At 41.7% G+C, this 27550-nt stretch overlaps 1 protein-coding gene across 1 annotated transcript in view; it reads left to right on the top strand.

Moving 5' to 3' along the window:
- Window positions 1-27550, top strand: part of LOC309333183 (putative helicase senataxin) — a gene marked incomplete at its 5' end in the record, with an annotated part of 68712 nt that overhangs the window by 27789 nt on the left and 13373 nt on the right. The window contains 4 exons of the mRNA XM_081846583.1: window positions 767-874; window positions 12134-12321; window positions 13355-13447; window positions 15684-15848. Of these exons, the coding sequence (XP_081702709.1) occupies window positions 767-874; window positions 12134-12321; window positions 13355-13447; window positions 15684-15848 (554 nt within the window). The remainder of the gene's footprint in view (window positions 1-766; window positions 875-12133; window positions 12322-13354; window positions 13448-15683; window positions 15849-27550) is intronic.

The following is a 27550-nucleotide window of genomic DNA, read 5'->3' as shown; positions in this document are numbered from 1 at the left end:
GAAAGCACTCGGTCTTCAACCATGCAGGTTCCCAGTTGTACCATTTAGCGAAAGTTGACACCATCCCTAGCCCTGGTCATGAGTGCTTTGCACATTTTGAGGGTGGAAATTTTGACTTCCATGCCTAGGTAACTTAAATCTCAAGTTGAAGAAGCTGCTGCCACCCTTTAAAAACAGAAACAGAAACCCCCCCCCCACACACTTCAGAATTCAGTTGCTGTAGTCCAGGGGTGGCCAACTCTCAAGAGACTGCGATCTACTCACAGAGTTAAAAACTGGCAGTGATCTACCCCATTTTGGGGGGTTCAGCCAGTGTTCTACTAGTCTTGTTTGCACGCTAACATTAAGATGTGTGGTTTAGCATTATGTGATACAGCTTCAGTTGATGGAACTTGTCGTTCCAACATTTTTGGAAGGCACCAGCTGGGGTGGGAAAGCTGAACTATATCAAACTATACAGGGAAAGCAAATTGTATTGAAGCTGGAGGCAACCAAATAAATGTTGGAGAGCTAGGAATTTATTTTTTTTAAGCAAGATCCTTGAGTAGCTCCCTGCTATGGATTGGATCGAAAGATCCTGGCCTCTTCCCTTCCACCCCAGACTCCTGAAAACTGGATCCAGAGGGTCAGGGGAGGCTATTATGTCAGAATGGATGAGTTCCAGATGTGGTATAGCAGGATTTGATACAAGGCGACTTGTGCGGCGAGATCTTAAGATCTCTCTCGATCTCTCTCATTTAAACTGGTCCCTTTGTCTTTTTAAAAGGCCATGCAGGCTTGTGAGGTTGAAACTATCATCCCACTCATTCATGGCTGCAAAAAGCTGGTCCTGGTTGGAGACCCAAAGCAGCTCCCTCCCACAGTTAAATCTATGGTGAGTATGTCAACAATTAAGGTGTTTTGACTATCCCAGAAAAAAGTTGTAGAGCTGAAAACTGACAGGCTGTTTATAAGCATCTAATGACCCTGCTTTTGGCATAAATAAAGTAAAACATCTATCAGGTCCTTAATGGTGTATGAGCTGCCTACGGTGAAAATGATTCAATTAGTTTATCTGATCAAATTATTTACACAATTCTGTGAGTTTCTGTGAAATCAGCCTGTGTGATTACCATGTTAGTAGACAACATCCCTTTTGGTTAAAAAGAAGTGTATATACCAAGTACTGTTTTTCTGGGAGACACTCCAATGGCTGGTAGGGCAGAGGCAAGAGTAGATAGGGCCAATGCTTTAAGAATGTGTTTTTTTAGATGTATATCAAGGGATATTCCCATAGCAGTAGTCTTTGAGAGACTTTTATTTTTCTCAAGCACCACCATTTCTCTTAGTTCTGATATGCTGCAAAGAGCATAAGGAGAGGGGAGAAGTTCCTGCACCCTCTTACGCTGCCATCTTTCCCACTTTCAAATAAATAAAAGATTGGGTTATTTTGTGGGACTGTTTCCCAAGCCTCTTGGGTAGCCCAGAATAGTTCACTCATTCCTAATCTCTAGTTCAAATACAGGTGAAACTCGGAAAATTAGAATATCGTGGAAAAGTTCATTTATTTCAGTAATTCAACTTAAAAGGTGAAACTAATATATGAGATAGACTCATGACATGCAAAGCGAGATATGTCAAGCCTTTATTTGTTATAATTGTGATGATCATGGCGTACAGCTGATGAAAACCCCAAATTAACAATCTCAGAAAATTAGAATATTAAATGAAATCAGCAAAACAAGGATTGCAAATAGAGCAATATTGGACCTCTGAGACATGAGACCGAGCAATGCAGAAGAACTGAAGGCTGCTATTGAAGCATCCTGGTCTTTTTTTTAATTATTTTTTTAAAATAATATTTATTAAAGTTTCAAAAATTACAGAAAGAAAAAGTAAAAATGCCACATTAAACAAAAACAAAACAACACATCACAATATAAAAAAACAAGGAAAAAAACAGAGAAATAGAACCCGTTAAACAAAAACAAAAACACAAAGAAAAATGCATCAAATCTCCTCATTACTAATCTTTCGTTAGCTTATTTCCTTGACCTCCTCCCACCTCCCTTTTTTGTATTCTAGGTCAATTATCCATTTCAGCAAATCCTTTCCCTCTTATAAATTTTTTGTCCTGTAAATTGTCTTAATATAATGTAACTTTACTTTTCCTCCTTTCACCAATTAACAGTCAGTTATTCCCAAATCCTTTATATCATTCCTGCTAAAATCATATAATATTATTCCAACATCCTTCTAACAGATATTAATTTTACAATGTTTCTATAAATAGTCTTTAAATTTCCTCCAACTAACATTTCTGCTAAATCCATAAAATATCAATCCACCAATTTTCTATCACTCATTAATTTTGCAATATTTCTATATATAAACTTTAAATTTTTCAATCTTCTTCCATCAACTCCTCTCCCTGGTTTCGGATTCTGCCAGTCCTTTCCGTCAATTCCATATAGTCCATCAACCTGGAGATCTTATGTCCGAGGCTCTTAACTCTTTTCCAGGTCCCTTCTGCCGATCTCCTTCATATTCTTTGATGCTAGAGAGCAAATCTTGAGAAAACTCCATCTTAACAATATGTTTATTCCTTCTGGGCAGTTCAGCCAGATTTCCATAGTTGAGGCTAGGGTCTATAAAGTGTTTCAGGTCGTATTTCAAGATTCTTCCAAATCCAAAGGCCCCCAAACCTTCAATCTCCTCCAAGTCCAAGTCCATGTCTCAAAAATCAATTAATCCCTGGATAGAGGGATCATTCCGACTTTCCTTCTTCAGTCCAAACCGGGAACCAATCCTCGAAATCTGACTTTTTCTATATTCAATCATAGAAGGCCTCAATTTATAGTCCTCAATTTGCTTCTGTAAAACTAAGAGTCCCACTTGTGTTATTTTAGGTTCAAAAACAACAACTTTCTCCTTTTCCTCCACCATTTGTTCTGCCAAAGTAGGTTCCTGTGCCAAGTCCTGAAATATTTCTGTGTTGGTGCTCTCTTCTCGTATCAAATTAGTCACTTTCTGTTCCAAGTTATCAACTTTAAAAGTCGTGGCATCCGTCTTTTTATTAAGCTCTTCCAGCGAATGACTTATTTTACATAATAGAGTAACAATATCTTCTCCTATCAACATTTTGAATAGTCCAAGGTCAATCACTGGTTCTCAGAATCCTTATCTTGCAGCTGGAGATCCCCCAGTTACACTCCTGTAACAGTTTCAAAAGCTCCCTCTAGAGGGAAACAGTCTCCACTTGTATGAGTTCTTTCAAGCACAGCTCAAGCAATAAACAAAGTTTCAATTTTCGGTTACTTTTCCTCCATTTTGTTTTTTGTTTTTTAAAGATATTTATTTTGATTTTATATAATAAAACAAATATTACAATCAAACAAAACAGAAAAAAAAATACAATAAAAAGCAACATAATCCAACAGAGCTAAAAAACACAGTAAAGAACATATGACAGAAAAAATAAGAAATAAGAACAGAAAATAAAGAAAATTAGTTTTTGGATTCTTATCTTTATAACCCTCTTTCCTGACTTCCTCACGTCTCCCTTTCCTGCATTCCCCTTTACTCAATCAAATTCAGCAGCTCCTTACCCTCTTTCAAATCTTAATCAATATTATACATTTCAACCTATTATGTCTTCGATTTTCACTTTCTTTTTAAATCCATTTTTACATGTTCTTTATAACTTAATCCCTTATATCATTCTGTTTAATTTCGACATAATATTACTCTGGCCTTTACACCCTTTTCTTTTAAAACATTTTTGCATTTTTCTTTACCATGTCACTAATGCCATATTATCTTTATATCCAACATCATTTTAACATTCAAACATTTTACAATGTTTTTGGAGATATTCTTTGAACTTCTTCCAGTCCTCTTCCACCGACTCTTCTCCCAGGTCTCGGATTCTGCCAGTCATTTCAGCCAATTCCATATAGTCTATCACTTGCATCCGCCATTCTTGCAGGGTGGGCAAATCTTGTGTCTTCCAATACTTTGCGATGAGTATTCTTGCTGCGGTTGTTGCATACATAAAAAATGTTCTATCTTTCTTTGGCACCAATTGGCCGACAATGCCCAGAAGGAAGGCCTCTGGTTTCTTAGGTACAGTATATTTAAATACCTTCTTTAGTTCATTATAGATCATTTCCCAAAAAGCCTTAACCTTTGGGCATGTCCACCAAAGGTGAAAGAATGTTCCCTCAGTTTCTTTACATTTCCAACATTTGTTGTCAGGCAGGTGATAAATTTTTGCAAGCTTGACTGGGGTCATGTACCACCTATACATCATTTTCATAACATTTTCTCTTAAGGCATTACATGCCGTAAACTTCATATCAGTGGTCCACAACTTTTCCCAGTCAGCAAACATAATGTTATGACCAATGTCCTGTGCCCATTTAATCATAGCTGATTTAACTGTTTCATCCTGTGTATTCCATTTTAGCAGCAAGTTGTACATTCTCGAAAGTATCTTAGTTTTAGGTTCTAACAATTCTGTTTCTAATTTCGATTTTTCCACCTGGAAGCCTATTTTTTTATCCAAGTTAAAGGCCTCTCTAATTTGGTAGTAATGTAACCAATCTCGCACTTTATCTTTTAGTTTCTCAAAACTCTGCAGTCTCAATGTGTCTCGATCTTGTTCTAATATCTCCCAATATTTCAGCCACTTGGCCTCCATATTGAGTTTTTTCAAAGCCTTAGTCTCCATAGGTGATAGCCACCTTGGGGTCTTGTTTTCCAATAGGTCCTTATATCTTGTCCAGACATTAAACACAGCTTTCCTGACAATATGGTTTTTGAATGCTCTATTAGCTTTTACCTTGTCGTACCACAAATATGCATGCCACCCAAAAGCATTATTGAACCCTTCCAAGTCCAAAATGTCAGTGTTCTCAAGAAGTAGCCAATCTTTCAACCAGCAGAATGCTGCTGATTCATAGTACAACTTCATGTCTGGCAAGGCAAACCCCCCTCTTTCTTTAGCATCAGTCAATATTTTAAATTTTATTCTGGGCTTTTTGCCCTGCCAGACAAATTTAGAGATATCTCTTTGCCACCTCTTGAAACAATCCATCTTGTCCACAATCTGTAAAGTTTGAAACAAAAACAACAATTTTGGCAATACATTCATCTTAATAGCAGCGATCCGGCCCAACAAGGAAAGCTTCAATTTTGACCAAATTTCTAGATCTTTCTTGACTTCTATCCAGCATTTCTCATAGTTATCTTTAAATAAATTCAAATTTTTAGCCGTCATGTTAATCCCTAGGTATTTCACTTTCTTAACCACAGTTAAGTCTGTCTCCTTCTGAAACCTTTCTTTTTCCATTATTGTCAAGTTTTTCTCTAAAACCTTAGTTTTTTGTTTGTTCAATTTAAATCCTGCCACATGACCAAATTCTTGAATCAATTCTATTTTTTTTTTAATGTATTAAAATTTTTCAATACAAGAGTAAAAATAATGAACAATATAACATGTATCGTAACATAGTTTCATAACTTCTCTGGACTCCCACGCGTCTCCCGCTCCCACTTACATCATTGTAAATTTTTACCAGCAATTTATCATCTTGTTTACGTTCTTATGCCCCGTTCATTTAAATATAATCTAATAGTTCTCCAGAAGGTTTACATTTCTCACTTGTCATCCCAATTCCGTCTAGTTTAGTGGTGCTCAATTATTTATGATCTAGCATCCTTCTTAACATTCAACCAAATTACAGTATTTTTGCAAATACATCTTAAATTTCTTCCAATCTTCTTCAACCCTCTCCTCTCCCAAGTCTCGGATTCTGCCAGTCATCTCGGCCAGTTGCATATAGTCCATCAGCTGCATCTGCCATTCTTCCAGTGTGGGTAGATCTTGCGTTTTCCAGTTCTTAGCGATGAGTATCCTTGCTGCCGTTGTTGCATACATAAAAAATGTTCGGTCCTTCTTTAGCACCTTCTGACCGACAATACCCAGAAGGAAGGCCTCTGGTTTCTTAGTGAAGGTATACTTAAATACCTTTTTCAACTCATTATATATCATTTCCCAGAAGGCCTTCACTTTAGGGCAAGTCCACCAGAGGTGAAAGAATGTTCCTTCACTTTCTTTACATTTCCAACATTTATTTTCAGACAAATGGTATATTTTGGCAAGTTTAACTGGGGTCATGTACCATCTATATATCATTTTCATTACATTTTCCTTCAGAGCATTACATGCAGTGAAGTTCAGCCCAGTGGTCCACAACCTTTCCCAGTCCTCAAACATAATGTTATGCCCAATGTCCTGTGCCCACTTTATCATAGCCGATTTAACCATTTCGTCTTGTGTATTCCATTTTAACAGCAAGTTATACATTCTTGATAGTACCTTAGTCTTTGGTTCTAACAATTCTGTTTCCAACTTCGATTTCTCCACCTGGAACCCTAACTTTTTGTCGTTTTTAAAGACTTCTTTAATCTGAGCATAATGTAACCAGTCTCGCACTTTATCCTTCATTTTCTCCAAACTCTGCAATTTCCAATTGTCTCCATCTTTTTCTAATATTTCCCAATATTTTGGCCATTTGGCCTCCATATTGGGTCTTTTTCGGGCCTTAGCTTCCAGAGGTGAAAGCCACCTTGGAGTTTTGTTTTCCAATAAGTCTTTGTATTTTGTCCAGACATTAAATACTGCTTTCCTGACAATATGGTTCTTAAAGGCCTTATTGATCTTAACCTTGTCATACCATAAGTATGCATGCCAACCAAAAGCATTGTTAAAGCCTTCCAGGTCCAGTACATCAGTGTCCTCCAGAAGTAGCCAGTCTTTTAGCCAGCAGAAAGCTGCGGCTTCATAGTACAGCTTTAGGTCTGGCAGGGCAAAGCCCCCTCTTTCTTTCGCATCAGTTAATATCTTAAACTTAATTCTGGGCTTTTTGCCCTGCCAGACAAATTTAGAGATATCTCTCTGCCACTTCCGGAAGCACTCCGTCTTGTCCACAATCTGTAGTGTTTGAAACAAAAACAACATTTTTGGCAATACATTCATCTTAATAGCAGCAATTCGGCCTAACAAATTATTGAATCAATTCTAACACCCTTTTCGTACTAGATTCTGGCTCCTGTAATGTCAACACCAAGTCATCTGCGAAAGCCTTAAGTTTATATTGTTTAGCTCCGACCCTAATTCCTTGGATCAGCTGGTCCCTTCTAATCATGTTCAAAAGCACCTCCAGAACCGAAATAAATAACAATGGAGAGATAGGGCATCCCTGTCGTGTTCCTTTTTCTATTCTGAACTCTTCTGACACCACATTATTAACTATCAATTTTGCTTTTTGTTCTGAATAAATTGCTTCTATACCATTTTCAAACCCCCGTCCCACTCCCATTCCCTTAAGATTTTCCTTCATAAAATTCCAGGAAATATTGTCAAAGGCCTTCTCCACGTCAATAAAAATTAAAACTGCTTTTGTATTAATATTCGTTTGCAATAACTCCAAAATGTCAATAATGTTCCTTGTATTATCAGAAAGATGTCTGCCTGGAAGAAAGCCTGCCTGATCTTTATGTATCACTTCATTTAAAACTTTTTTTAATCTGTTAGCTAAAATATCTGCAAAGATTTTGTAATCCACATTTAAAAGGGATATGGGACGGTAGTTCTTAAGTTGTGTCTTTTCAAATTCAGATTTTGGTATTAGTGTCATGAAAGCTTCTTTCCACGACTCCGGCGCCTTCTTTCCCTCCAGAATCTCGTTGCACACCTCCTTTAATGGTTGAATTAAATAGTCTTTCAAAGTCTTGTAATACTTGGAGGTTAATCCGTCCGGTCCTGGAGATTTGCCTAGTTGCATGTTTTGAATGGCACCTTCAATTTCCTGTTCTGTTATTTTATAGTTCAATGTTGTCTTATTTTCTTGAGATATTTTTTGTAATCCATTAATTCTTAAGAATTGATCTATCTTAGTCTCATTCTGTGGCCCCTGGGTATAGAGTTTTTTGAAGTATCTCTGGAAGCACTTTCTGATCGCCACAGGATTCTGGATGTTTTTTCCTTCCACCTCGAGATTTGTAACTGTGTTCAGTTTCTGTCTTTTTTTCAACTGCCACGCTAGCAGTTTCCCACATTTATTTGCTGATTCAAAAGTCTTTTGTCTCATTTGTTTAATTTTCCACTCAGTTTCCTGATTTATCAGTTTCAGATATTGTACTTGATATAATTTAATTTCTCTCAGAATCTCCTGTGACTTTGGTTTCGATCTTAATTTTTTCTCTCCTTCTTTTATTTTCTCCAAAATTTTGTCTTTTTTCTCATTTTGGGTTCTCTTTTTTATAGCATTCTGTTGTATCAGAAACCCCCTCATGACCACTTTACTTGCATCCCAGATTACTCTTTTTTCAACTGTAGTTTTCAAATTTACTTCAAAGTAGTCTCTCAAGGTCTTTTGGGCCTTCTTAACAATCTCTTGATCTCTTAATAAGGTGTCATTCATCTTCCATCTGAAGGAACCAGTTAATGTTAGTTTCATTTCCATCTTCACGGCGTTATGGTCGGAGCAAGTTTTGGGGCAGATTTCCACCTTTCTAGTCTTTGGTGCCAGTCCTCTAGTTATCCATATTTGGTCAATTCTAGTCCAGGTCATTTTGGCTTCAGAGAAGAAAGTCCCTTCTCTCCCTAAGGGATTTTTTGTTCTCCAAATGTCAATCAAGTCCATATTGTCAGTTAGGTCAAAAAAAGTTTTAGGTAGTCTGCCATCTTTTGTCATGTTTTGTCTTTGTGCCTTGTCCATATTTGTGGATACCACCCCATTCATATCGCCCATCATGATAATGTTGTTGTAGTCCATATAATCCAACATTGTCTCATGCAACTTCTTGTAAAATTCCGACTTCCCCTCATTTGGTGCATAAATTCCTAAAATCAAAAATTTTTCTCCTTGTATTTAATTTCAATTGCCACAATTCTTCCTTGCTCATCTTTAAAAAGGAATTTTGGTGATAGGCTCTCTTTTGCGTAGATAACAACTCCTCTCTTTTTCACTCTGTCAGATGAAATAAATTCTTGGCCTAACCTCTTGTTGGTTAAAACCTTCCGATGGAGCCTAATCACATGCGTTTCCTGTAAACAAATTAAGTCCAATTGTTCCTTTTTTAATATGTGAAAGATCTTCTTCCTCTTCTGGGGGGAGTTACAGCCATGAATGTTCCAACTTAATAGTTGCAGAGTCATGTTGCAGTATATCTATTTTCCTCCTACTGCTCCCAAAAGTTCTTCTCCTTTTGGCGGTGGTGTCACTTTCTCCTGCACGTCGAGACCCAAAGGTGTAAGTAATGGACTCAAGGGATCAAATCCTGAGGCTCCTGGTTCTTTTTCAGTCCCTTTCTGAAGGTCTTTTCCGTAGTCACTCAAAAAATTTTCCTTGTCTTCAACTGTTTTAATTTTAACTTTTTTCCCTCTAAAGTTAAAAGATAGTCCCTGGGGGAACTCCCATCTAAAGATGATTCCGTTGCTTCTCAGTAGTTTTACCAAATCTCCGTAGTTGGATCTGAGCTCCAGAAGATGTTTCGGGATATCCTTGTAAATTTCCACTCTAAAGTCTCGGATCTCAAGAGTCTTTTGAAAATGTGCACCCAGAATCTTGTTTCTTTCTTCTTTCGTTCTAAGGGAGATCAGGCAATCTCTTGACCTGACCTTCCTCCCTCCCTTTCCAAGTCTGAATGCACTTATAATTTTAAAGTCTTTATCCTCTTCCAAAGGCCAAAATTTTGAAAACTCTTTTGTCAGAAACTCAATTAAGTCCTCCTTTTCTGGGACTGACCTCAATCTCAAATTATTTTCCCTAGATTTTAGTTCAATCATAGACAGATATGCCTGGTGTTCGCCAATCTGTTTGCGCATGGGTTTAATTTCCTCTTGCACGGCCTCTACTTTCTGTTTGGCCTCCTCAGCTGTTTGACGGTTTACTGTAGTGGCTTCCAATAACATTCCAATAGATTCTGCATTTGACCTAACTTGCTGAGTCAAATTGTTGACACTAGCTGTGTTTTGGTCAAGTTTAGATGATTGGTCCGCCACTTGCTTACTTAGGCCTTCTAATTTTTCAAAAATTTTATCTAGCACTGTAGTAAAGTCTCCTCCTGCGGCCATTCCTTCAGGCCTTGTTTGTTCTAAATCTTCCTCTTGTGCCACAGGAATAGCAGGAACAGATGACCTGCGCAGCTGTGAGATTATGCTAGTCTGTTGTGTTTTGGCTTTGCTTGATCTTGTCCTCCCTCTCATTCCACTGCTGTCTATGTGTCAAGGTCAGTCACACGGTTTGCAGTTCCCATGGAAATCCCCAAGTCCAAAGATGGAAAAATACCCCCAGTCTTTACACCACTTCAATCTTCCACTAGAGGGACACAATGTTTATCTCAAAAGTCACAATTTATACAGTCTCGAATTTACAAAATGTCCCTTCAAGTTTATAACAGTTGCAAATGTCCAGCAGACCTAACAGGTCCTCTACTTTGCAGAGTTAATCATAGAAAGTTACAATGTCTCCAAAAAGCGCGAGTTACAGTTTGACAGTTCCTGCAGCCTGACAGCTCTAGTAGCCTGGCAGCCCGATCTCCAGGGGTTCAGTCAATTAAAATATTTATAAATCCACACGGGAAGAGGGAAAGCCAAATTCTTCCTCTTCCACCTTAAAATAAGGTGAGATTCTATGTCTGATGTTCAGAAGGTAATCTTTTAAAGCGTAGTTCTAGGCAAAAGCAAACTAATCGTCGTTGCTTTGAACTTTAAACAGAGCTGGGAGACGGACTTCCTGGTTGCATCTCCCGTTTCAGTGTCCAAATTAAGCTTGTTTTTTAAAGATATAAATTTCTTAAGCTTCACCTACTCACGGTGGTCGTTTCTTAGCCAAATTGTCCCAGAAAAAAGGTCAGCGCTCACCGGCAACAGCTTTGCGGCTTCACTCCAGGGAAAGAGCGATCGACTCTCAGCACCGCGCCAACCCCGTCACCTTCCGGAGCCCCTTACGGGGTTCCTATCCAGTTTCGGGGGGCGCTAAAGGTGCCCGCTGAGTCCCACGGCCACAGGCTTCTACTGCCTGTGGTTTTCCGATGCGGGTCTCCGCTTCGCCGTAGCGGACGACCCATTTCCACGGAGCTCCCTCTTCGCGGTTAGAAGAGGGCAGCCATTGCCGTTCGCGCCGCCTCCGGAAGTACTTTTCCTCCATTTTGAATGCAGAAGAGGACAATGGAAACAGTATCTTGCTCTTATTTCAACTAGCTGTCAAATCCGTTCTGTCAACGAACTTTCCCCAAACGTCATCTGGCAACCCGTTCCCAGTTTCAGAGCTGAGGTGATTTGATTTTCCCCTCACTCCTGCAGGCTTACTAGGTTCAAAATTCGAAGCTTCCCCCCTCTTCACCTGCCTCCAAGGGGGGTTCTGTATTTTTAACCGATGGAAATTTAATCTTTTATCAAAGGCTTTCAAAGGCTTTAGCTTGTAACGTCTTTGCTTCAGTCTATTTACAAAAGCGGAAGGCGGACTTCCTGTTTATGACCTTCCCGCTTCGGCGCCAAATTAAGATACTTAAAAATCCAATTTTTCGTTCTACTCACGGGTAGTTGTTTAAAATCCAATTGTCCACAGGAAAAAGTCAGCGCTCTCCAGCAACAGCAATGCGGCTTCACTCCGTGAAAGAAGCGGTCTATTCAAAGCACCGCGCCGCTCACCCCACGTCGCTTCGGATCCCCTAAACAGGGTTTCCCTGCGAGTAGGGGAGGCGCAAAAGGTGCCAGCCGAATCCCAGATTCACAGGTTTCTTCCACCTGTGATTTCAATGGGTCTCCGCCTTCGCCGTGGCGGTCAGACCCTGTTTTTCACGGAGTAAGTTCCTCCCGATCGGAGGAGCTCAGCCATTGCCGGAGGCGCCAACCCGGAAGTTGAAGCATCCTGGTCTTCCATAACACCTCAGCAGTGCCACAGGCTGATAGCATCCATTCCACGCCGCATTGAGGCAGTAATTGATGCAAAAGGGGCCCAGACCAAGTACAGAGTACATATGCATGCTTCTACTTCTCATCTCTTGTTCTTTAATTGTTGCTGCCTGTGCTTAACCCATTCCCTGAAAGTTTTACTCCTCCTCCCCTCCCTTGCTTTGGCAGAAAGCTGAGGATTACGGCTACAGGCAGTCTCTGATGGGCCGACTCTGCAGACACCTGAATGGGCAAATCCAAGAAAAACACAGTGACAGGCTTCCAGTCCTGTGCTTGAGGACTCAGTACAGGATGCACCCAGAGATCTGCCTCTTCCCTTCCAATTACATCTACGACCATGCCCTGAAAACTGACCGGTGTGTAGACATCTTACTAATTTTTTTACCTTGCCTCAAGGCAACAGGCATTTCATGAAAAGGTGACCTAAGTGTGGACATCGGTTCCATATTACCCTGGAATTTTGGCTGGTGGTCAGGGATGGTGGGGGTTGTATTCCAGCAACACCTGGAGGGTCCTGCTTTAGCTCATCATATCTGGTGTGTTTGTGTGAATGAATGTACTTGCTCTGACACTACTGGTGAGTACTTAGTTGAATGAAAATTCTGTGCATGATCATAGGCCTCAAACCTGACTCTTTCCAGCAACCTAATTTGATACTTTAATTTTTTTCTTCCATTCTAACCACTTTCTTGTTCTTTCTTTTTTAATATACTGTATATTAAAAAAGATGGTGTTAAATTCCATCCATGTACAATTTTTAGTGAACGTTCCCTAATAGTTGCTGACAGAAATTTATATGGTGCTTTTGTCCATAAATTGTTCTGTTTAACCTCTTCAGTGTTTATATCCCAATTTAATTCCCTCCAGCTTTTTAGATTTTGTTGGGGGCAAAATTGGTTCTCAATAAGTGTTTTGTATAAAAGGGAAATGCTATCTCTTATTACTATATTTTCATATTCTGTTAGTTTACTTGTAGCTTCATTTTTAATCTGTGTATTTGTAAGAAATGATCTCGGCTGATATCCTAACAGGCATGAAATTTGATTATTTTCTAAACGTACTTGCATTTCTGCTATTGTAAGAGGTTGTATAAGCCTCTGGATTTTTCTGTATAAGCCTCTGGATTTTTTGCCCTTCCACTGCTATTCACTGAATATGTTTGTCATGCTGTTTGAATATTCCCCTTCATGTAGAAAACGATGACATCAGGGAGAACAGTTTCTGTCATCCCCCACACCACCTCCCTGACATGCTAGTTTTCTCTATGTGGGGAACATCATGTGAATGATTATGTGACGGATAGTGTTTCCTCCTGCAGTGAAGAATTGAGCAAATAGACCTCAGCACACTGCTTTTTAAAAGCTATTATGATTTCTCATTGCATTATAGATGGACAGAAGAGAGCCGATTCTCTTTGGAATGGCCCTTCCTACCGTACCTCCTCTTTGATGTTTTGGATGGCCAGGAAGAACAGGAGAGCAAGTAAGTTTTTCATTTATTTGCTTTGTGAATTTGTAGTCACACTTTTCAAAGTGGCTAGCAGGAGTAAAATAAAGAAACAAAATTTAAAATCCCACATAAAGCCAGCACTGTTTTTTATTAATTACATTTGTTAGCTGCTTTTTACACAAACAAATCTCAAAGCAACTTAACAGATAAAAACAATGAAAACTTAAAACACAATGTGTAATTTCATACACTTCTATCATGTCACCTGTTTTCTAAAGTAAAAAGTCCCAAATGCTGCCACCTTTCCTCATAGGGGAGTCACTCCATCCCCCTCATCATTTGGGCTGCCCTTTTCCTGAACCTTTTCCTTTTTGAGGAGGCGACCAAAACTCTACATAGTATTCCAAATGCAGTCTCACTGTAGATTTGTGTAACTGCATTGTGATGTTGGCAGTTTTATTTTTCATTCCTTTCCTAATGTTCCCTAGCATAGCATTTTCACAGCTGCCACACACTGGCCATCTAATCCAGCCCTCAGAAAAAGCTAAAGAGCCCTGCTTAGCCCCCCACCCCAAGGGTCCCTCTCTCATCCTGGAGTAAGGAGCTCATGGCTGGTCTGCAATCTCTTACCATCCCCACCCTGAGCTATGAGAGTTGGGAGTCCCAACAAAAGGTGCACCACCCCGATTTAGTCCTGAACTCTATTGTAGGACAGGAATGGGGAAACCTGTTTCCCTCCCAGAGGTGCTGTTATAAACCCAGATTGTTGCTGGACTACAGGTATATGGTGTCATCCCTGCTACATTTGAAAGGTCTGCTGTGTGGTGTGGAACTCTGGCTTGGTGGACAATTTGGGTAACTTGTTGTTGTTGTTGTTGTTTAGTCGTGTCCGACTCTTTGTGACCCCATGGACCAGAGCACGCCAGGCACTCCTGTCTTCCACTGCCTCCCGCAGTTTGGTCAAACTCGTGCTGGTAGCTTCGAGAACACTGTCCAACCATCTCATCCTCTGTCGTCCCCTTCTCCTTGTGCCCTCCATCTTTCCCAACATCAGGGTCTTTTCCAGGGAGTCCTCTCTTCTTATGAGGTGGCCAAAGTATTGGAGCCTCAGCTTCACGATCTGATCTGTGGGTAACTTACCTGCCACAGATTGATTTGATCAAGAACATAAGAAGAGCTTGCTTGCTGGATCAGGCCAGAATCCCATCAAATCCCACATCCTGTCCTCACAGTGAGCAACCAGATGTCCCAATGGGAAGGCTGCAGCAATCATGATCTGGTGTTTTCCCACTTTCCACCACAATAAGAGCATGTGGCAGCTTTTGTGGCCATGTTCTCCTTAGCTGTTGGTGGGTGGGCACACTTAAGTGTTTTTTAAAAAGCTAAGATTGAAGCAATCTTTGAGGTCATCTAGCACTGTTCAGGGCACAAATATAAGATGGGGGACACCATCTCATATTACTAACAAGGCATTGTTAGTAGTATGTGTCTTAGTAGATCACAAGCTTAACATGAGTCAGCAGTGTGATGCAGCAGCAAAAAAAATATAATGATCTTCTAAACTGCATCAACAGAAGTCTAGTGTCCAGATCAAGGAAAGTAATAGTACCACTCTATTCTGCCTTGGTCAGACCACACCTGGAATACGATGTCTCGTACTGGGCACCACAATTTAAGAAGGGTGATGACAAGCTGGAACATGTGCAGAGCAGAGTGACCAAGATGATCAAGGGTCTGGACACCAAGTTTTATGAGGAACTATTGAGGGAATTTGGTATGTTTAGCCTGGTAAAGAGGAGACTGAGAGGAGATATGACCGTCATCTTCAAATATTTCAAGGGCTGTCACATGGAGGATGGAGCAAGCTTGTTTTCTCCTTCTCTGGAGGCTAGGACTCAAACCAATGGCTTCAGGTTACAATAAAGGAGACTCCAACTATATACCTGGAAGAACTTTCTGACAGTAAGAGCTGCTTGACAGTGAAATGGAGTCCCTCAGGTGACTGTGGACTCTCCTTCCTTGCAGGATTTTAAGCAGAGGTTGGATGGCCATCTGTCATGAGTGCTTTAGTTGGAATTCCTGCATTGCAGGGGGGGTTGGACTAGATTACCCTTGGGGTCCCTTCCAACTCTGCAGTTCTTTGAGTGTATGTCCCAAAGGAACCCTAAGAGAGAGAATCTGTGATAACTTTTAAAATGAGGCACACATCCAAATACAAGGCCTTCAGCTCATCCCTTTCTCCCTCCCCTTCTATTTCTTTCTTGTTCAGTTCCTTCATTAATCTCCAGGAAGTTAAGCTGGTAATAGAATTAATGAAGTTAATTAAGAGCAAAAAGAGAGACATCAGCTTTCGCAACATTGGGATCATCACCCCATGCAGTGCTCAGAAAAGAAGGATCCTGAACCAGCTGGAGAAAGAATTTGGAGAAAATAGGTAAGAATTTCACAAGCCTTGAATGGCATTAAAATCCCTTTAACTGGGCCTCTTGATTCAGCAGAGTGTCAGTCAAGTTACTGGAGGTGAACTTTACTCTCAATTGAATCATGATTAAGTTGTTGAAATACTGCATTCAGTGTGCAATAGGCCCTCCAGATGCTGCTGGACTTCAGCTCCCATCAGTCCCAGGCAGTATGGCCTGTTGGCAGCGATGATGCGGGATACCGTCCAGCATCATCTGGAGGACCATGGGTTTCTCATTCCTGGTGTACAAAAGCACTGTAAGTATCCCCCCTGTCTTCCTCCCAAAGTGATGTCACTTGTGAGGCCTTGCATGCTGCTGAAGTACATCCCAAGCAAATGAGACTACGCTTGTGCGTAGTCACCCCTTGTTAGCCTTATCTCTCACTTCCCTGAACTTATTATTTAATAAAATAAAATCTTCCCTCTGTTGTTTCCCTGTTGCTAAAATGTATGGTACATTGTTGGTTCCCTGGGGCAGGGATCTTCCTTATTTGTTGATGGTAGTCGGTAAAGCATCTGTATACTGATAGCTCAGCACAATATCCCTGTGGGATGTAATCCATTGGTGCAGTCAAATGCAACATTCCTTATTTCCCTAGCGTGGGCACAGGCAGGGGGACATCCAGTCAGGGTAACGTCCTTTTCCACTGGTGTGGAGCATCCCTCCCCTGCATGTGACCTAGGAGATGGGCATCGCTCTGGCTGACTCCATAAAAGTGCCGAGTCATGCAGCCATTTTCTCAGTCTTGTTTGTCTTGCTTCACTTGCTTTCTATTCTCTTGTTTATCTTTTGCTGCCATGCTGCTCTCCTCCATCCATTTTGTTGTCTTAATGTAATTTTGCTGTCTGCTGGCTCTCAGCCAGCAGCACATGAGTTCAGTCTCCATATGAGATGAACTCAGACTCTTTATTGTGTAACTACCAAGTAAAGCCTGCCTTTCAGGGATCAAATGAACTGAAATGTGAGTAAACATTTTGTTACTTTACTCAGAAAGACTCTTGTGTCTTTATTCTTTGAAGAGGGATTAAAGGGGACACCAGGAAAGATAAAGTCACTCAGATTTGGGAAGAGGTAGACTCCACCATGGCAGCAGGGCCGGGGCGGGAGAGTGCTAGAGTCCTGTCTAGTCAAGTTGCGTGGGATCAAGTCCAATCTGTTACCTCCGAGGATGTGGACAGGCTGCTTAGACAAGTGAAACCAACCACCTGTCTCCTTAACAGCCCATCCTGGCTCATAAAAGCAAGCCGGGAAGTGCTGGGCTGGGAGATGGGTGGTGAATGCTTTCCTCTGTGAGGGAGCCTTCCCAGACCCACTGAAAGAGGCAATTATTAAACCGCTTCTTAAAAAAGCATCTTTGGACCCAGCCCATATGGCCAACTATTGCCCAGTCTCAAAACTTCCATTCTTGGGCAAGGTGATTGAGCGGGTGGCTGTGTTAGCATTTCACTCCACCGTCGCTGCATTTGAGATTGTTGTAAATCACATGCCTGTCTGAGAAGACTATGGGAACGGAAGACAGCCTTATCTCTCTTTCGTTGTATGTACTTTGGACTGTACTTTCACTTCTTCTGTTCTCTCGGAAAAGAACGGACACCATTATGCTGTAGTCTGTATATAGAGTGTAAATAAATAGTAGCTTAGATCTACAATGTCCCACGCTTGTTGCTGTGTTATGCCAGAAGATTAGTGTGCATATGCCAGCTGGTATATGTCGCTGAGTTCCCTGGAGATGAAGGGAGATGCCTTTTCCAGTGCTGCACACATCGGAGGATGCTCGGAGATATGGGGGCTTGCAGGCATCCCCAGGGCGTTTTCCTTTTTTTCTATTTTTTTTTTATTGGTTTTCACAATATTATAAACAAACAAACACAACAAACATAAATCATAGCCTTATTGAAAATTACACTTATTAACTTTGTTAAGTGACTTCCTCGCTTCCCCTTGGTTGAATTTCATTGCATGTCCTTTTAACGGTTTTCCAAATCCCAATTCTTATGAAATTTAACTTCAACATTAACATCCTTAAATCCTCACCTTATGGAATTAAACATATTAATTCATCACTTAACATAAATAAAATCCTAAGCCAATCAAGTATCTGCAAGCTGTTTTCAGTTAATTTAACTTAACAAATTTAACTATATAATCATTAAATTAAATCCACTCTTCCTGATACTCCTCCTCCTTCTGGTCGCAGACTCTTCCGGTTAGGTTGGCTAGCTCCAAAAAATCCATCATCTTCATCTGCCATTCTTCTATCATTGGTAATTCTTGGGTTTTCCACTTTTTAGCTAACAAAATACGAGCAGCAGTTGTGGCATACAAAAATAATTTAACATCTTTCTTGGGCAATTCCAAACCTGTTATTCCAAGAAGAAAGGTCTCTGGTTTCTTTATAAATGTATATTTCAACATTTTTTTCAATTCATTATAAATCTTTTCCCAGAAGTCTTTCACCTTGGGACAGGTCCACCACATATGATAAAAGGTTCCTTCCTTTTCTTTACATTTCCAACATATATTGTCACAATTATGATATATCTTTGCTAATTTTACAGGAGTCAAATACCATCTATACATCATTTTCATTATATTTTCCTTTAACAGAGTACATGCGGTGAACTTGACCCCTTTCTTCCACAATCTTTCCCAGTCCTCAAACATTATATTATTTTCTTCATCTCTTGCCCAATCTATCACCACAGATTTAACTTGTTCATCTTTTGTGTGCCACTCCAACAATAGCTTGTACATTTTAGATAAATTTTTATCTTTAGTATCCAACAACTCGGTCTCCAACTTAGATTTTTCATAAGCAAAACCATTTTTCTTATCCAATTTATACAATTCATTGATCTGGTGGTAATGTAACCAAGTTTAGCTTATCTTTAACTTGATCAAATGGTTTTAATTTGTAACCTCCTCCTTCTTCTATTAATAAATCATAATATCTCAACCATTTGGTGTCCATATTTAGTTTTTTCTGGGCCTTTGCCTTCATTGGTGAAAGCCATCTGGGCGTCTTTCTTTCTAAGAGTTCTTTATATTTTATACAAACATTATACAACGATTTCCTAATTGCATGGTTTTTAAATGCATTATGGGCCTTTGATGGTCTGGACAAAATATAAGGACTTATTGGAGAGTAAGACTCCGAGGTGGCTCTCACCGGTGGAGGCCAAGGCACGTAAGAGACTTAACATGGAAGCCTACTGGCCTAAATATTGGGAAATAATTGAAAAAATTGGAGACAATTGGAGGTTGCTGAGCTTGGAAAAATTGAAAAACAAGGTGCGAGATTGGTTGCACTATGCTCAAATCCAGGAGGTTTTTAAAGTGGATAAAAAGGTTGGATTCCAGGTGGAAAAATCGAAATTAGAGACAGAACTGTTAGAGCCAAAAAATAAACTACTTTCGAGAATGTATAATTTGCTGCTTAAATGGAATACACAGGACGAGACAGTCAAATCCGCCATGATAAAATGGGCACAGGACTTGGGGCACAACATTATGTTTGAAGACTGGGAAAGGTTATGGAACACCGGAATGAAATTTACGGCATGTAGTGCCTTGAAGGAAAATATTATGAAAATGATATACCGGTGGTACATGACCCCAGTCAAACTTGCTAAGATATATCACCTGTCTGACAATAAATGTTGGAAATGTAAAGAGGCGGAAGGGACATTCTTCCATCTCTGGTGGACTTGCCCGAAAGTGAAGGCCTTTTGGGAGATGATTCATAATGAACTAAAAAAGGTACTTAGATTTACCTTACCTAAGAAACCGGAGGCCTTTCTTCTGGGCATTGTGGACCAGAGAGTACTTAAGAAAGATAGAATTTTTTTTATGTATGCTACCACAGCAGCAAGGGTCCTGATTGCTAAGCATTGGAAGACACAAGATTTACCCACGCTGGAGGAATGGCAGACGCAGTTGATGGACTATATGGAACTGGCCGAAATGACTGGCAGAATCCGAGACTTGGGAGAAGAAACAATCGAGGAGGACTGGGAAAAATTTAAAGACTATTTGAAAAAACATTACAAGTTGTATGAATGTTAAAAAATGCACTTTTTAGAAATTCTAGCTTCAGCAATTGTAAATTAATGAAATGGAAATTAAGGTACAAGAAGTCAGAGGTGGAATAATGAAATAACTTTATTGTGTTTAAGCTAAAACGTATAAGATTTGGGTTACAACAGTTTTGAAACTAGGCAACATAATAAAATGAAAGATACAATAAGCTTTGAAATAAGTTAACAAATTGCTGATGTTTTGTATTACAGAGAACGCAGGGTTTGGAGGATGTGGGGAAGTCCAATAGATGTGCTGGAAAAAAGGATTATGGAAATTTGTAATTTCTCTACTTTATTTATATCTGTCTTTATCTCTTTTTTCTGTATTTCATAAACTTAATAAAAATATTATAAAAAAAAATAAAATGCATTATGGGCCTTTACCTTGTCATACCATAAATATGCATGCCAACCGAACACATTGTTGAATCCCTCCAAATCTAATAGATCTGTGTCTTCTAGTTGCATCCATTCTTTAATCCAGCAAAGTGCAGCAGCTTCAAAATAGATTTTTAAATCTGGCGGGGAAAATCCCCCTCTTTCTTTAGAATCCGTAACTAATTTATATTTAATTCTGGGTTTCCTCCCCTGCCAGATAAATCTAGAGAGTGCTTTCTGCCATTCTTTAAAGCATTTCAAATTATCTATAATTGGGAGGGCTTGCAACAGGAAGAGCATCTTTGGCAGCACATTCATCTTAATCACAGAAATCCGGCCCATTAATGACAATTTTAAATTTGACCATATCTTCAAATCTCTCTTAATTTCATTCCATAATTTCTCATAATTATCTTTGTACAAGTTCAGATTTTTCCCAGACAGGTTCACGCCCAAATATTTAACTTTTTTCACAAAATCTAGGCCCGTTTTTTCTTGTAGTATTTTCCTTTCTTCATTATCCAGATTTTTCTCAATTACTTTGGTCTTGCTCTTGTTTAATTTAAATCCTGCTACCTGACCAAACTCTTGTATCAGCTCCAGTGCTTTGACTGCACTGGAATATGGATCTTGTAATGTCAGAACTAGATCATCAGCAAAGGCTTTTAATTTATATTGTTTCGAACCTACTGTAATACCTTTGACTTGTTCATCTTTTCTAATCATAGACCTCCAGGACTGAAATAAACAACAGAGGGGAAAGTGGGCACCCTTGCCTGGTTCCTTTCTCAATTCTAATTTCCTCTGAAACCACATTATTTACAATAATTTTAGCTTTTTGTTCTAGATAGATCGCTTTAATACCATTTAAAAAATCATGACCTATCCCCATACTCTCTAAATTATGTAACATAAAACTCCAAGAAACATTGTCAAAGGCTTTCTCTGCGTCAATAAACATTAACATTGCTTTACAACTCTTTCTTTCTTCTAACTTTTCCAAAATATCTACAACATTTCTAATGTTGTCTTTCATATGTCTTCCAGGCAGAAATCCTGCCTGGTCTTTATGAATATACTCAGATAAAACCTGCTTCAGCCTGTTGGCCAGTATGTTTGCAAAAATTTTATAATCCACATTGAGTAGGGAGATTGGTCTGTAGTTTTTAACATTGGATCTATCTTGACCCTGTTTAGGAATCAGAGTAATATGCTGTATTTTTCGCTCGATAACACGCACCTGACCATAACACGCATGTAGTTTTTAGAGGAGGAAAACAAGAAAAAAAATATTCTACACGAAACAGTGGATGTATGATTTTTGTGGTTCATGCTGTGGCCACAGACATGTGATCTGATGGTGAATTTGGGGTGACCCAGTGCAAAAATCCTGAGGATCCATGTGGATCTGTGCTTTGTAACCACGTTTTAAGTGGGGAGGGAAGGAAAAGAACTCAATGGACAAGGAGCACGCGTGGAGCAAGCTCTGCTTCTCTCCCTCCTCCTCCCCTCCTTAGCAAGCTGAAAAACTTTGCTGCAGGGACAGAGAGCCTGCTTGCTTTAAAGGAGCCTACCGGACAGGAGCCACTTACACGAGCTGAAAATCTTTCCTGCTATTTCCAGCAAAGCGGGACGAGATACAGAGAGCCTGCTTGCTTTAAAGGAGCCAACCGTACAGGAGCCGTCCCCTCCCCTCCCCTCCCGCTTTGCTCCTTTAAAGAAGCAGGCACTCTGTCCCTCTCTCCTCCCCATTCAGCGGCTCTTCTCCCGCTGGAAACCACGGAGGAGGGAAGCATTCGCTCTGTAACATGCACAGACATTTCCCCTTACTTTCTAGGAGGAAAAAAATGCGTGTAATGGAGCGAAAACTACGGTAAGCTTGCTTCCAGGTTTCAGGTGCTTTGCCCCCTCCCAAAATCGAATTAGATACTTCTACCAGAGGTGGAATGAGCCAGTCTTTCAATGTCTTATAATATTTCGCTGATAGACCATCAGGTCCTGGTGTCTTGCCAAGTTGCATTGAATTTATTGCCTGTTCCACTTCCTGGTTTGTAATTACACCTTTTAGTAGATTCTTTTTATCCTCCGGAATCTGTTGCAACCCATTAGTCTTTATAAATTGCTCGATTTTCCCTATATCTTCTTTATCCTTTTTATACAGTTGTTTATAATATTTGTAAAAGCATTTTCTAATGTCTGCAGGGTTCTCTACAGCAATGTTTCCCAACCTTGGGCCTCCAGCTGTTTTTGGACTACAATTCCCATCATCTCTTGCCACTGGTCTTGCTAGTCAGGGATGATGGGAGTTGTAGTTCAAAAACAGCTGGAGGCCCAAGGTTGGGAAACACTGCTCTACAGATTTTCCTTCTGCATCAATGTTTGTAATAGTACTTTGTTTTTGTCTCTTCTTTAGTTGCCAGGCTAATAATTTCCCACATTTATTTGCAGATTCAAAATTTCTTTGTCTCATCCTTCTTATCTTCCATTCAATTTCTTGATTTACTAACTGTGAATATTGAACCTGTAGAGCTTTAATTTCTTTTTGGATCTGCAAATTCTTTGGGTTTCCTCTAAGCTTCTTCTCTTTATCGTTTAGTTGTTCCATAATTTTATCTTTTGTCTCATTCTGTGACTTTCTCCTAATTGCGTTTTGTTGTATCAGAAACCCTCTCATTACCGCTTTGCTGGCCTCCCAAATAACCCTTATTTCCGTTCCTTGATTCATATTAAGTTCAAAATAATCCTTTAGGGTTTTTTGGGCCTTATTAACAATTAATGAACTTCTCAACAGATCATCATTCAGTTGCCATCTGAAGGAGCCTCCCCAGGGCGTTTTCCAACAGGTTGCGGAACCACTCCAGGCACGCCTGGAGGATGCGGACCATTTGGATCCCTTCCATTTGCGATTCAGGCTTCATCATGGGACTGAAACTGCCTTGGTCGTGCTGGTTGATGATCTCCGGCAGGCTAGGGACAGAGGTGAAAGCTGTTTCCTAGTTCTGCTGGATCTCTCAGCGGCCTTTGATACCATCGACCACGACATCCTTCTGGGCCATCTTGAGGGGCTGGGAGCTGGGGGCACTGTTACACGGTGGTTCCGCTCCTTCCTCCTGGGCCGTGTTCAGAAAGTGGAGTTAAGGGATGGATGTTCGGACCCCTGGGCTCTCACTTGTGGGGTGCCTCAGGGTTCCGTCCTCTCCCCCATGTTTTCTAACATCTATCTGAAGCCTCTGGGAGAGATCATCAGGGAGTTTGGGCTATGTGTTCACCAGTATGCGAATGTTACCCAGCTCTACCTCTCTTCCAAATCAGAACCAGTGAAGGCAGTGAAGGTCTTGTGTGAGTGTCTGGAGGTGGTTGCAGGATGGGTGGCGGCTAACAGATTGAGGCTGAATTCTGACAAGACAGAAGTACTGTTTTGGGGGGACAGGGGGCAGGTGGGTGTGGAGGACTCCCTGGTTCTGAATGATGCAACTGTGCCCCTGAAGGACCAGATGCGCAGCCTGGGAGTCATTTTGAACTCACAGCTGTCCATGGAGGCGCAGGTCAGTTCTGTGTCCAGGGCGGCTGTCTACCAACTCCACCTGGTATGCAGGCTGAGACCCTACCTGCCCGCGGACTGTCTCGCCAGAGCGGTGCATGCTCTAGTTATCTCCCGCTTGAACTATTGCAATGCGCTCTACATGGGGCTACCTTTGAAGGTGACCCGGAAACTGCAATTAATCCAGAATGCGGCAGCTAGACTGGTGACTGGGAGTGGCCGCCAGGAGCATATAACACCAGTCTTTTTTTTCTTTCTTTTTTTCGATTTTTTTTTATTAACAATTTCAACATAGCAAATTATCAAAACAAATCATCTTCCTTATTCCCCCCCATTTTTCCCCTCCCCCCTCCCCAACAAACCCTCCCTCCCTCCCCCCCACGACTTCCCTCAGCTCCTCTCTGATTTCTCATCCAGTGTTAACTTTCGCATATTATAAAACTGTATACATCCTTATATTATCTATCTTCTATGTTATCCCTCAATAAATTTGTGTATGTTTATTCAAAACCTGCCAGGGAGTCCAATTCATTTTGTTGTTTTTTTAGGTAATTTTCTTTCAAAAGAGAACAGTCTGTAAATTTTAAATCTATTCTCTACAATTTAACCCAATCTTCAAATTGTATATTATGTCCTATATCTTGTGCCCATTTGATCATGACCGATTTCACCTCATCTTTTGTTTCCCATTCTAGCAGAATACTATATGCACCATTCAGCAACTTCACTTTTCCTTCTATCATTTCCTTTTGAAATCTAGAAGTAGTATAACTAAATCCTTTCTTGTTGTCTTCTTTGTATATCTTGTGTAATTGCCTGTAATGTAACTGTCAGAGCTGCCTCTAGGTCCCAGCTCACAGAGGACCAACGCTAGGCTGTCTTAATGTACAAAAGTCTTTATTGAAGTTCAGTTTCCATTTCAAAGCCGCAGCGTGCAGCCCTACGTCTTAAACCCTAGATCGGCGAAGTCCCGTCTGAGTCTCCTCCCCTCTGACACCAGTTTAAGATCCTAGCCCTGCTCCACCTTTTCCGCTGCTCTCTCCTCCTCTGGGTCCTCCTGCCCGCTGGGGCATTGCCCTTTCTGGACTCTTCCGACGCTGAGTCGCTTAGCTCCTCCCCCTGCCTCCGGCGGGCTTTAGGACCCGGTTCCCAATCCTCATTCTCTGCTGTCCCGCGCTCCTGTACATTTGAACTTGCCTCTCGCGCCAACCCAGTGACCTTTCTCCTAACCGTTACACTACTTCTGTCACTGCTTCCCTCTTCCGGGATACTGGCCGGATCTGACCTCCCCTCCGTTGTCCGACTCTCCGATGGAGGCGTGGTCAGCTCTGCCTCGTCTTCTCTCCCTGGTGGGGAATGCACTGGCCCCGATACTTGGGACCCTTCCCCCCCACTCTGCTCTGGTGGGGAAGCTGGTCCTGATTTCCAACTACTGCTCTGGGAGTCCCTGCTGCCCCCTTGCTCCTGGGGCGTTCCCCTTGGGAACCCCCTACCCCTGGCCACTGGCGCCCCCTTCTGTGAATCTTCCGATTTGCTGGAGAGGCTCATGGAATCCCTCGGGCCACTGTCATCTCCTACGCTCCCCTCGGATTCCTCCCCCTCGCTCTCCATTTCCTCCCCCTCCTGTGCTTCTGCTCCTGAGCCCCTGACAGTAACCAACTCTGAAAATGATCTTTTATTTCCTCATACTCTTTTAGCTTCCATTTTCCTTCTCGGTCCTTTAGTAAATCACTGTATGTAAGCCATTTTCCTTTTTTACCAAGTGGCTTGAGCAGCAAAGCTTCAAGTGCTGAGAGCCACCAAGGTGTCTTCTGTTCTATTAAATCTTTATATCTCTCCCAAACCCTCATTAATGATTTCCTAATTATATGATTATAAAATCCTTTATGTACTTTTCCTTTCCCATACCATAGATATGCATGCCATCCGAATCTATTATCATGACCTTCCAAATCCAATGCTTCTTGCTTTTCCAGCTTTATCCAGTCCCTAATCCATACCAAACATGCAGCCTCATAATACAATTTAAGGTATGGGAGGGCAGGCCAAACCGCCTCTTTCTTTTGTATCTGTAAGTAACTGTAATGGTTGTAAGGGGGTTACTTGTGCATAAATTGCCTTCAGTTTAGTCAGTTTGTTTGCTCAACCATGTTTAGGGTTAGAGCTCGCCCTCCGTGACCTGTTAGTCACTTGCAGAATCCGTCAGTGGGCGTTTCTTGAACCTCTTCCAGCATAAAAGCTGTTTGACCCCAAGTCTCCTCCTATGTTCCCTGCGCAGAACGCGTCTGCGCAAGTGAGGGAAAGGCAGGGGCGTGCCAGCGCTCTCTCCACTAGATTCGGGTGAAGGGTCTTGGAGCCCTGTCACCAATTCCTCCATCTCCCTCTCATGTCTATTGGTGTTACGCTGAATTCCTTCCCCCCTGCTGGTCCCCTCTCCGGCATCGCTCTGGAGCCCTGCCTCCACCTCTCGCTCTGCTCGCTCTGATGTCAGTTCCCTGACATCCACCTCCCTCCCAGGACCCCCTCCACCCCCGGCCTGACCCTGTGATGTGACCTTGTCCGCTTCTTCAGCTGACGATGTAGGGAATCCCCAAAAGGAGCTGCTGTCGTCGTCCGAGAACTCAAACCCAGCTTCCCACCCGTTCCGATTCCTCACGGGAGGGGCTTCCCAATCTGATTCCTCCTCTCCTGACGATTCTCCTCCTTCCTCTGGGGAAGCTGGAAAACCCACGAAATCCTCCTCCTCCTCATCGGTGGTGGCAAATTGCTCCTCCCAGAATCGCTCCAGGGGTTTGGGCTTCCTCGGATACCTGTTGTGGAACTCTTCCACCAGAAATTCATCATCTATTTCCCCCACGGGAACCCACGTGTTTTCTGACTCGGTTTCCCCCTCCCAAGCTACTAGGTAATCCACCTGCCGCCCCTGCCAGCACGAATCCAGGATCTCCATTACCTGGTGGTGGTGTTCCCTCTCTTCCAGTTGTGGGTGTGTGAGCCCTTCCCCTCCTACCCCCCGGACCCTCCGCTCCCCCCTGTACGGTGAGAGCAGTGACCTATGAAATACCGGGTGGATTTTCATGCTGTCTGGCAACTTGAGCCAGAATGCCACCGGGTTCACTTGGTGTGTCACCTCAAATGGTCCCAGCCGTATTGGCCTCAGCTTCTTACACCCGCCCTTGAAGGGTAAGCCTTGTGTGGATAACCACACCCGGTCCCCCACCCTAATGGTCTCCCCTTCACGGCAGCGTTTGTCTGCTTGTCTCTTGTACGCCTCCTTGGCCCTTTCCAGATTCATCTTAAGCTGCTGGTGCAGGGCTTCCATTTCTTCCACGAACTGCTCTGCGGCGGGCACGCTCCCCCCTTCCTCCCCCCTCCCGGGAAAGGCCCTGGGGTGACACCCATAATTAGCCAAGAACGGGCTCATCCCCGTGGACACATGCTCCGCATTGTTATATGCAAACTCTGCCAGTGCTAGCTTTTCTACCCAATCGTTCTGTCTCTCGTTGACGTAACAGCGTAGATATTGCTGTAAAATGCTGTTCGCCCTCTCTGCTTGCCCGTTAGTTTCCGGGTGCCTCACCGTCGAGAATCCCATCTCCACCTGCAATAAGTTCATAAGCCTCCTCCAAAACCTCGAGGTAAATTGTTTCCCTCGGTCAGAGATAACCCTCGAAGG

Source organism: Podarcis erhardii (genome assembly GCF_964252035.2).
Source record: "Podarcis erhardii genome assembly, chromosome: W".
Classification (NCBI taxonomy): Eukaryota; Metazoa; Chordata; class Lepidosauria; order Squamata; family Lacertidae; genus Podarcis; species Podarcis erhardii.
Note: the sequence above shows the minus strand (reverse complement) of the source record. Positions and strands in the feature narration are given on the sequence as shown.